Source organism: Notamacropus eugenii, chromosome 1 (genome assembly GCF_028372415.1).
Source record: "Notamacropus eugenii isolate mMacEug1 chromosome 1, mMacEug1.pri_v2, whole genome shotgun sequence".
NCBI classification, from domain to species: Eukaryota; Metazoa; Chordata; class Mammalia; order Diprotodontia; family Macropodidae; genus Notamacropus; species Notamacropus eugenii.
The window spans coordinates 743,173,011-743,183,907 of NC_092872.1; the positions used below are offsets into that span (position 1 = coordinate 743,173,011).

General features: G+C 41.9%; 1 protein-coding gene across 1 annotated transcript; it reads right to left on the reverse strand.

Annotated features, from left to right (window-relative positions):
• Nucleotides 1–5,149: 5,149 nt before the first annotated feature.
• On the reverse strand, nucleotides 5,150–9,687 carry GNRH1 (gonadotropin releasing hormone 1). The gene is made up of 3 exons (XM_072637018.1): nucleotides 9,478–9,687; nucleotides 6,861–6,956; nucleotides 5,150–5,371 (listed from the first exon to the last, which is right to left on the reverse strand). The coding sequence occupies exons 1-3, from the start codon at nucleotides 9,673–9,675 to the stop codon at nucleotides 5,330–5,332; spliced, it is 336 nt and encodes a 111-aa protein (XP_072493119.1). The 5' UTR covers nucleotides 9,676–9,687; the 3' UTR covers nucleotides 5,150–5,329.
• Between the last annotated feature and the right edge of the window lie 1,210 nt (nucleotides 9,688–10,897).

The window sequence follows — 10,897 nt, forward strand, 5'->3', positions numbered from 1 at the left end:
TCTCTCTCTCTCTCATCCCTCCCTCCTGTCCATCTATCTGTCTCTGTCTACTCTCTTTCTTGGACTCAGAATAGTCTGAGAACACAGGCCATGGATGACTTTGTGTAGATCCCTTGGAGTCTCAGGGGAGGAAATATTCATTCTAAGAAGAGATAAAATCCTGTCACTTAACTCCCCTGGGCTTCAGTTTCCTAATCCTTAAAATGAGAGAACGGTCATAAAAGCAAAGGTGAAATATCCTTTCGTTGTCATAACCTGCAACATTGGTACCTGGGTTCTGTGGAAGGCTTACCTGGGCCACAGACCTACAGAAGGAAATGCATCCCAGGATGATGTCAACACCTTCAAAACGTCCCAATCTGATGACAAAGTCTTTACAGACCCTGCCCGAGTTACATACAAATCTAGCTCCCACTACATCTTAGGTCTCTGGGATGGTATGAGATTTCATCTAAAATCCAACCAAAGACCTTCGATAATAATTACTACTATTTTTCAAGATACTCTAATTCCTTTGCATTATCTGATTTCTGTAAAGTAAATTTGTAATGAATATTTTTTAACATTGCTTAAACTTTCCCTTGTATTTATTTTTCTCTCTCCTCCCACCCAGGGAGCTATTCTTTTTAACAACAACAACAAAAAAAAAAGCCTGATCTTTTCAACAAAATATTTCAGTAAAATCTTTACAAATTGAGTAGCACAATGTAGCGTGGCCCTGGGAGTTGGCAGGGCTGGCTTCTTGTCCTGGCCTTGCCATGAATTTGCTACATCACATTGCCTAAAATTGCTCTATTTGTAAAATGAGAGGGCCGACATTACATGATCTCTAAAGACCTTTTGGATTTTAATATTCTGTTGTTCTACCAATGCCTGCTCCATTGGTAACGATTTTATCCATATATATGTTTATATGTAAAGACATGTATACATACACATGTGTACATATATTCACATGTGTATACCTTTATTTATACATGTATATATACATCGTGAATCTATGCACATCTATATATACATATATATACACATATTTATATATAAAAATCTTTTAGGTGGCAGATTTTTAGATCCTTGAAGATCTAAAGTGGTATAATCAAAGCTGCCTGGTGAAACAGGAAAGAGCTGGTCTTGCAGCCTGAAAGACCTCTGGAGCATGCTGTCTAGGTGATGTTTGGCCAGTCACGTAACCTCCTTGAGACCCCCAGGCAACTCTCTAGTACTGTGGATAGGAGAGTAGGTACTGATCTGTTTTGGGAGGGGATGTGTCATGGCGGGACTCCCAATGGTCATGAAGTCACAAGACATTACCTGACGCTAGGTATCTGAAATGGTTTCCACAATGTCAGAATATATATATTACTCCAATAATAGTAATTCACATTTCTCTGCAATGTAAAGTACTTTTCTAACAACAGGCCACGCAGCATCAATGCTGTCCCATTATTATCCCTAAACTGAGATTTAGGAAGTTGAAGGGATGTGCTCAGGGTCTTGAGATGGAGGAAACATTGGGCTTCTCATTTTTAAAGGGGCTTGGGGGGGTTGGATGGGGTGGGCCAGGTGGTGCCTGAGGTTCCATCTCTAAGCCCTCAGGTCCAGCCTGCTCTCCAGCACCTCCTACAGCTTCTCCAGGGAATGAACCACTTTCTCTTGGATCAGTTGGACCATTTGTTCATTTGAAACCACTAGAAGCCAAGCCTCCCCTCTGAGACCCAGGCTTGTGGTGAGAGGCACTTTCCTGGGCAAAGAGCCAGAGGGTCTAGCAAGTTTCTACACTGGCATTGCCAGCCTCTACTTAACTAAAGGGAGCCCACGTCCTTGAGAATCCAGAATGTGACTTCCTGGGATGGTAAATAAGGTATATAAACTAAGCGGGTGAGGTTTTCTGAGAATCTCATTAACAATTGTACAATGTGTAAATAATGCAGTTTTTAAGCGAATGAATGAATAAATGCAGTTTTTGAGTGAATGACCAATGAAAACCACGTTCCTCTCCACTCTGCTGGGACCATTGTGTCTGCTCATTCATTTTTGCCCTTTATCTGTTCTCCTTAAAAGTGAAGTCAACAAGCATTAACTAAGCACCCACTGTGTGCCAACCATTGTGTGAAGGGCTGTGGATATCTATTCTCAATGAGCTCACAGTCTAATGGGAAAAACAACGTGCAAATGACTATACAAAGAAGCTGTATACATGATTAATTGTGGATAAACTCAGAGGGAAGGTACTAGCATTGTGAGAGATCAGGAAAGGCTTTTTACCCAATGTGGAGTTTCAGGTGGGACTTGAAAGCAGCCAGGAGGCAGAGTTGAGGAGGTATGGCCAGTGGGAAGGTAGAGTGTCTTGCGTGAAAAACAGTCCATGACCACTTTCCATTGGATCCAAGGTCACTGGATTGTAGAAGGTATGGCAGTAAGGAAGGTATAAGAAGACTGGAGAGAAGGGTTTTGAAAGGCAGCAGGATTTTGCTTTTTTTTCCTGGGAATGATAGGAAGCTTCTGAAAGTGTGTGAATTGGGGATTGAGGCGGGGGGGGGGGGGGGGAAGGGGGAGGGAGAAGTTGGTCAAACATGTGCTTTTAGTAGATGAATTTGGCAGCTGAGTGGATGATGGGCTGGGGGGTGGGGATCTAAAATTAGCTCACCCAACACAACTCATTTATTCTTCCTGGTCTTCAGTTTTCTTCTCTAAAGAATGAGAGGTTTGGACTATGGCCCCTGAGAGTAGTTCAGGGTGGCTAAAAGCACTGGAAAAGATGATGTAATGAGAGGTAACTAATATTTCACCTGATTTTTATCTATAAACAGAAACTGGTGTGGACATTATAGGGTTGGGGGAAGCAGTGGAAAGTAACCAGCCCATCATAGAATCTATAATCCAGCTTTCTTTATCACAGGGAAGCTGTATATGGTCTGACATGCAACTCAGATTTTATGAGAGCAGATTTTTCAAAAGATTCAAAGATCAGATAGGATTTCACCAAAACAAAACAAAAAAAGAGGAAGGTTTTTTTTTAAGTTGTTTAGTCATATTTCAGGTGTGTCCACCTCTTTGTGAGATCTTTTGAGGTTTTCTTGGCAGAAATACTGAATTGGTTTGCCATTTCCTTCTTCAGCTCATTTTATGGATGAGGAAAGTGAGGCAAACAGGGTGAAATGACTTACAGTTAAGGGCCACACAGCTAGTAAGTGTCTGAGACCAAATTTGAACTCAAGCCTTCCTGACTCCGGACCCAGCACTGTGCCATCTACCTGCTCCCAAGGAAGTTGTTTAAAGGGACCAATATGGATGCAATTCATCAACCAATTTAGATTTTAAAAATCTTAACCAGTACCAACATTCCCGTGACTTATGGCCACCTAGAGAACAGTACCTGTGCATGACACCAGAAGGGCTCCATCTCGCTTTCATTGTACATTTCTGAGCAGTTCCTAAGTTCTAGTGTTGAGCTCACTAACCACTGGGCTCTCTCATCCCCCCAGTCCCTCATGGTAACTCCTCCTGGGTTTCTGTCTAGATTTTTCAATTTAAATGTGTATGATTTAATCCCATCATAATTAATAGTCAAATTAGCTGATGCTTCCAGCCCATGGAGATTCTAATTCCCCAACTACATGTGTTCTGAAAGGATTACTCATACACATGTAGATTAAATGGATGCTTTATCAAAAGAGGGAAGAGAAATGAATGCTATTGGGCTCAAGACTCCTAAGTGGTGGCAAACTTGCCCCTGACTAAGGATGCCTGGACCTTGAGCTACAGACTCCCCTAAGGTTTCTGGGTCTTTCCATCGACCCTGTAGCTGGATTCTTATTAGACACTGTCTACTCCAATTAGAGGGCAGCTAGGTGGCCCCATAGTGCATCTAGTGCTAGGCCTGGAAGCAAGAAGACTCATCTTCCTGAGTTCAAATCTCACCTCAGTCACTTGATACTCACTAGCTGTGTGACCTTGGGCAAGTCACTTAACCCCAATTGCCTCATCCTGGGTCATCTCTAGTCATCCTAATGAATATCTGGTCACTGGATTCAGATGGCTCTGGAGGAAAAGTGAGGGTGGTGACCTGCACAGCCCTCCCTCATTCAAAGTCAAGTGCAAGTCATGTCATCATTTCTCTAATGGCATGGTCTTCTTCGGGTGAAGGACAAACACACACACCAGTCTTAAAAGTAAAGGGTTCATGGTAACCTCTGTCTCAGCTCATCACCAGGTATGGCTGATCCATGACCACTGATTGTCTACACTACGTGGTCCTAACAGATATCTTACAGGTTAGTCATCAGGAACCCAAGATTAGAATTAACGACTCCTGCCTCAAACACCTCTGGGGGGGTATCTTAGATGTCACCTAGAATCCCTCCAGACCCAATGGTAAGGTGGGAGGTAGGATGGAATAGTTAAATCAAAAATGGAACCATGCTCTAAATGCATTCTATAAGTAAGACTCCCCAGAATAATAAGAGACAGGAATCTATTGAGAGAAGTTTCTAGTTGATAGCGAGAAACATCCTGTTGAGTCCTTCTGTAACTCAACATATGTGACTAGAGTAACTCATCCCTAGCCTCCCTCCTACTCTGGGATCTCAAGATGTAGACCATGTGTGACATAACCAAAGACTGTCTATGGCTCACCAGGGGCTGCACAATGGCTGCCATATGCAAAAGAAGAAGGAAGGAAGAGTTGGCAATGAAAAATGGATACAGGAGGCTATTTTTGTCTTTTATATTCTGGGCACCAAACACTGTGCTTGGCACACAGTAGGTGCTTCCTAAATGTTTGTTGATTGATTGATCCATTACGTTAAAGTAAATCATAAGACATTACAGATATTGGGAAGTGAAGATGTGAGTGTGAAAAGGAGTGTAACTTTTGACAGGATGTGAATGAGATGGAAGAATTATTGCTAATCACAGCTTTCACCCCCAAGTCTCTCAGTCCAGGACAGAAGAGCAAAGAAACCCACCTTCTAAAACCCACTGAGAAATAGAACTTCCCACCCCTGTGGAAACATGGGCAGCCCCTACCTATTCAAGTTTCCAACACACACACACACACACACACACACTCATACTCACACATACATATACACATTCACATACCCATACATAGACCCAGCTCTGGTGTCTGAATTTTAAAGTCAGAAGAAACACTTATAACTACTTTATTGAGAATGGGGCCCTCAGTTCCAAGATACTTTCAATGCTAAATGTGCCTGAGTTTGGAGATGCTTCCAAATGCATCACAGCACATTCTAACAGTCTTCATCAAAAGGGCTACTACTTGAACTACAGAGCTATATTGGGAAATGTTTTTGGTCCAGTGCAGTTAAGCCTTCTTCCTTCCAGCTTCTCCTTCAATCAGGCTGGCCTGCAAAAATGATATACATGTGTCCATTAAGAGTAATTGACTTTACTGGCTTCCCAAACAATTGAAAGGCATGACCAGTTTCTTCTTGTATCTATGGAATGAGGCCAATATGGCAGACTCCCTTTGTGAAGTTTCATAATTTAGTGGAGTTAGTTAAATTCAGGGGAAGCAGAATAACCTGCTATAGTAAGAAGACTGGATTGGGAGCCAGAGGACCCAAGTTTGAATCCTGGCTCTTCTAGTAATTGTGACCTCTTTGGACCTCAATTAGCCAGGAGTGAAGAAGACTTGGGGATATGTATAAATAGGGCACCAGACCTGGAGTCAGGGAGACCAGACTTTAAATCCTGCCCTAGATGCTTAACTAGCTGTGCGATCCAGAGCAAGTCACTTAACCTTCCTCAGCCTTGATTTCCTTACCTGTAAAATGGGGATAATAATCACAGCTACCTTTTTGTGAGGATCAAATGAGATAATATCTTAATATCTGTTAAGTACTTTTCCAGCAAATGTTGACAAATATTAAATGTGACAGCTCTCTTCACATAATAGGCAGCATTTTCTAGCTCTCTTAAGGTTTGCAAAGCACTTTACAAATAGTATCTCATTGGATCTTGAAGGTAGGTGCTATGATGATGTCCATTTTGCAGATGAGGGAACTGAGGCAGTAGATGTTAAGTGACTTGCCCAGGATAGCAAAGCTAGCAGGCAGGATTTGAACTCAGGTCTTCCAGACTCCAGGTCCAGTGCCCTATCCACTGTGCTATATAACTGCCTCTAATAATATGCCTCCAATTATACCAAATATATCTAATATAATCTCAAGTTGTTGGCTTTTCTATCCATCTAATAATGCTAAAGATATCTGAAGGACTGTCAGGCAGAGGAGGAACAAGCTTCTTCTGTATGGCTCTGGATGTCAGATCTAGGGCCAATGGATGGAGATTAGAGGGAAGCAGATTTTGGCTTGCCAGAAGGAATTCATTCATTAATTCATTCATCAAATATTTTAAAATACATTCTGCATGCAGGGTCTTCTGTTAGATGTTAAGAGTTCTAAAAAAAACACTTTTTAGAAACTTCTTTCTAGCAACAAGAGTCTTCAGGAAGGATGAGAATGACCCTAGGAGAAAGTAGGGGTACCCTGTCTACAGAGAAAGGTGGGGGGATCCCTTGTTAGGGATGCTGGAGAAGAGAGTTCTTCACCTTCTCAAGTGTCAAGGAGCCTCATGGCATACCATCCGGTGCCTATGGACCCTGCTCAGAATAATGATCTAAAGTAATTGAAAGAAACACTAAATTTCAGTTAGAGGTTAGTGAAAATAAGTGCAATTTTTTCCCTACAAGTTCACAAACCCCACGAAGCCTCTCCATGAACCCCAAGTTAAGAATTCCTGATATAAGAGGACCTCCTGCCTCAAAAAGGAAGCTAGAGGATGTTCCAGAGGACTTTTAACTCAGAAATTTGGGAATTCTGTGCTTTACTCACCAAAGCTCCCTTTAGATCCCGAAGTGGTGAACGTGGCTGGTGAATGGTGCATTCAAAACGCTGAGGCTCTGCCAGCTGGTTACCTTCACTGGCCATCTGAATACAAACAACAGAATTCTTGGACAATGAGAAAAAGAACTTGGGGAAGTCTCTTTTAAAACAATGGGACCAGATCCACCCATAAGACGTACACAGGAATGTTCAAGTAAAAGCACATTGTGTGAAGGGGATGGTTTCAGAAAAACCTAGGAAGATTAATAGGAACTGATGCAAACTAAAGAGGACAATAATGGACGTGTTGTAACAGCATGTTGTAACAGCAATGTTATTATGATAACCAACTGGGAAAGATTTAGTTACTCTGATGAATACAACGATCCAAGGCAATTCCCAAGGACCCATGCTACCTATCCCCAGAGAGAGATTTGATGAACTCTGAGAGCAGATTGAAGCAGATTTTTAAAACTTTGTTTGTCTTTTTTTTTTTTGTTTCTATTAGTGGTGCCACATAGCTAATAAATATATTTTACATGGCTTCACATATATAAAGGTTATCGTATCTCTTGCCTTCTCAATGCATGGAGGGAGGGAGAGAATTTGGAATTGAAAATAATAATTATAATAATATTAAAGAAAACACAAAGGCAATAGACTGGAAGTATATGTCCATGGCTAGGAAACTGTATGCTTTCAGGGCAGGTGAATCTTAAGGCCACCTAAGGAGGACGGAAAGTATGTTAGAAAGGTAAGTGGCTTGTCCTAATTCTGTGAAAACTCCCCATTCTATGAAGGAACTTGACCCAAGGCTGATGTAATGAGAATTGCTCTTGAAAATTTCACCAAATCCCTAGGGTTCAATTATCTCTATGCAAATGGCCCCCAAATATCGCCCTTGCTTAAACATGCTCCCTTAGAATCTCTCTCTGTCTCCCTCTGTCTCTCGGTTTCTCTCTCTCTGTCTCTCTCTATCTCTAGCCCTGTCTCTGTTTCTCTCTCTCTCTGTCTCACTGTCTCTCTTTCTTTGTTTTTTTCATATATGTCCCCAGAATCACAGAATTTCAGAATCTGGTAAGATTTCAGAGATCATCTAATCTTTGAGAGTTTCCCATCTACATTCTCATTGCTGCCAAGTGACTGCCCAGGCTTCTCTTCAAGAGTCTGCAAATGAGGAGGAGCCCATGACTCCTGAGGCAGCCCATAGCATTATTAAAAAAATCTCTTCCCCCTTTTATATCTATCCTCAATTTTCCTCTTTACATCTTCCACCATCACTTTGAGTTCCTCTCTCTGTGGCAAGCAGATGAACACCCTCTTCTAGTCTTCAAAATATTTGAATTTAGCTATCATGTCTCTACTGAGTCTTCTCTGCTTTGGAATTAAACTACCTCAGGTCTTTCAACCAGTCCTCACAGAGCAAGACCTCAAGGGTCTTGAACGTTTTTGGTGTCCTACTCTAGGCACTTTACATTTCATCAATATCTTTCCTAAAATGGGGCAATAATGTGGTGGTGTTGTTCAATCATATCCAATTCTCCAGGACCCCATTGGGGATCTTCTTGTCCAACATATTGAAGAGGTTTATCTTTTCCTTCTCCAGCTCCTTTCACAGATGAGTAAACTGAGGCAAACAGGGTGAAGTGATTTGCCCAGGGTCATACGCTAGAAAGTGTTTGAGTCCGGATCTGAACTCAGGTCTTCTTGACTGCAGGGCTGGTGCTCTGTGCACAATGGCGCCAGCTAGCTGCTCAAAATGGCAACCAGAAGTGAACAATGCTCCTGGTGGAGTTTGACCAGGTCACAATATGGACTGCCTCACTGCATTGTAAGAATAGCTAGGCTAGGTCTATGTCTGACACAGCTGAACCAACTTTCCTGATCTACCCACCCAAGCTGCTCATGCCCACTCTCTCTTCCAAAAACTGGCTCTTTTTGTATCTACTTCTGGATGTACATTTTTCTCCCCTGGTCCACATTCCAATGTGGGCTTCTTGAGGGACCGGAAACCTAGCAGACTTTCAGCAGATAGTGGGTGTTTAATAAATGTTTGTTGATTGACAGGCACATGGTAAGTGCTTAACAAATTTTGGATAAATTGAATTAAATAACATAAGTGCCATTTTTGAACAAGGGAAACATACTTCTTCATTTTCACTAACAATTTTTTTCACCCAACTAAAATCTATTTTCTCTCTCTTTCACTTTCCCTGGCTCTTCTCCTTTGGATGGGGAGGAGAAAAAAAATAAAGGCCTTCTAACAAATATGCACAGGGCAGCTAGGTGGTACAATGGATACAGCTCTAGGCCTAGTCAGGAGGATCTACATTCAAATCTCACCCCAGACACCTACCATCTGTGTGGCTGTGGGTAATCACCTAACCTTGTTTGCCTCAATTTCCTCATCTGTAAAATGAGTTGGAGAAGGAAATGGAAAAATGCTCCAATATCTTTGCCAAGAAGCCCCCAAACGTGGTCTTGATGAGTTGGACACAACTGAACAAGCCAACAAACAAATATGCATATTCAAGCAACACCAAGTCCTGCATTGGCCATGTCCAAAAACTCATGCCTCCTGAGTCCACTACCCTTTCTTCAAGAGGTCAGTAACAAACAAACACACCTCTTGAAATGAATCAATCAAAGTTTCAGCATCCCTCTTCCCTCCTGGGCGAAGGCCATAGGACCAGTGTTGGCCAGAGCTGATCATCACACACACAGTCAGGAGAAGGCATCCAGCTAGGAGTTTCGAGGTCAGTTCCATTCTGTGGGACATTAACAAAAGGAAGAAAGCAAACAAACAAACTTGAAGAAGCAGCATTCACCGAGAGAAAACTATTTGGGGTTGGCAAAGAGCCCAGAAATGAGTTAAGCTAACCTTGCAAGACGGGACAAGGTCTTCCGCATGTATGCAGAGAAAAGCAAAGCAGCCAGGCACTGAGACACACAGTAATTAGTCCCTGTACAGCAGTGGGTGGCAAAGTCTAGGTGGAACTCAAAAGCCTAGTATTTCTTAGCAACTTCCTCCCCACATGAACCAAATTGCTCCTTTTCTTCTTGGATCTCCAAACCCCAGTCCTCTTTCCTTCTGTTCCCCAAATCAGTTTAGCCATCCCTCCTTTGGGACTGGAACTATATTGCCAGAATCTGTAAATGTATAGATAGGTCTATGTAACTCTACATTTGGAGATTCTAGTACTAGGTGAATAGAGCAAGTTGAAAATTTACTTTTCATGTACCTGAAAATGACCAAACAGGTCAGTATTTTGATAAGCACATTTTATTCTTTAAAATATTAGCATTGGAAAACATTGCCAATAACAAAAATGTCCTCCAAGAACCCAGATTTGCACAGTGGGGACCACATCCACCTTCCATTGTCTGGGAAATGCTGCTTTCCACTGGAGGAAGTGTATATACTAGAAAGAAGGCTAGAGTGAGAGAAATGAACTTTGAGTGACATAAGATGGAAGGAGGATGACCTTGGGCAGGTGACAAAACCTCCCTGTGCAATGGTCTCCAAGGCCGCTCCCAGATCTGATATTCCAGGATTCTCTGTCTAAAGGATCAAATCTCTAGAGATAGAAAGACTGAACCTCAGTGATTTCATCCCTAAAATGGGAAAGACCGCTGTTTTCTTCTGAAAGGCTTTTATGAAGATCATGGAGGTCATCATCTCTATCCTGAAAAGTATCTCATAGGATAAGGTCACATATCGCTTAACATTTTTTACAAATGCAGTTAAGGATTAATCACATATAATTATACCTAGTCACATCTGGAGGGTATTTTAATGTTTGCAAAGCACTTTTCTTCCCTACAACTCTGTGAGGCAGGTGGTATAATACAATTACCCCCATTTTACAGAGAAGGAAACTGAGACTTAGAACATGTCCATGAGTTGGCAAGGGAGTATTCAAACCCAGGTCTCCTGACTCTAAAAACAGCATTCTTTTCACTAACACTGTGTCATGTAGTATCCCTTGCTTTTACCAAAAGAAATGTGAAATGTGCAAATGCAGAGATGTTTCCACCTCAAAAGT

Excerpts from the sequence above, each read along its gene's own strand:
- GNRH1 (XM_072637018.1), bottom strand. The coding sequence starts at position 9,675 with ATGCTGCTTCTTCAAGTTTGTTTGTTTGCTTTCTTCCTTTTGTTAATG. Across the intron at positions 6,957-9,477 it reads TGATTGATTCATTTCAAGAG|ATGGCCAGTGAAGGTAACCA; the intron begins GTGTGTTTGTTT and ends GTTTGTATTCAG. Across the intron at positions 5,372-6,860 it reads GGGATCTAAAGGGAGCTTTG|GCCAGCCTGATTGAAGGAGA; the intron begins GTGAGTAAAGCA and ends TCATTTTTGCAG.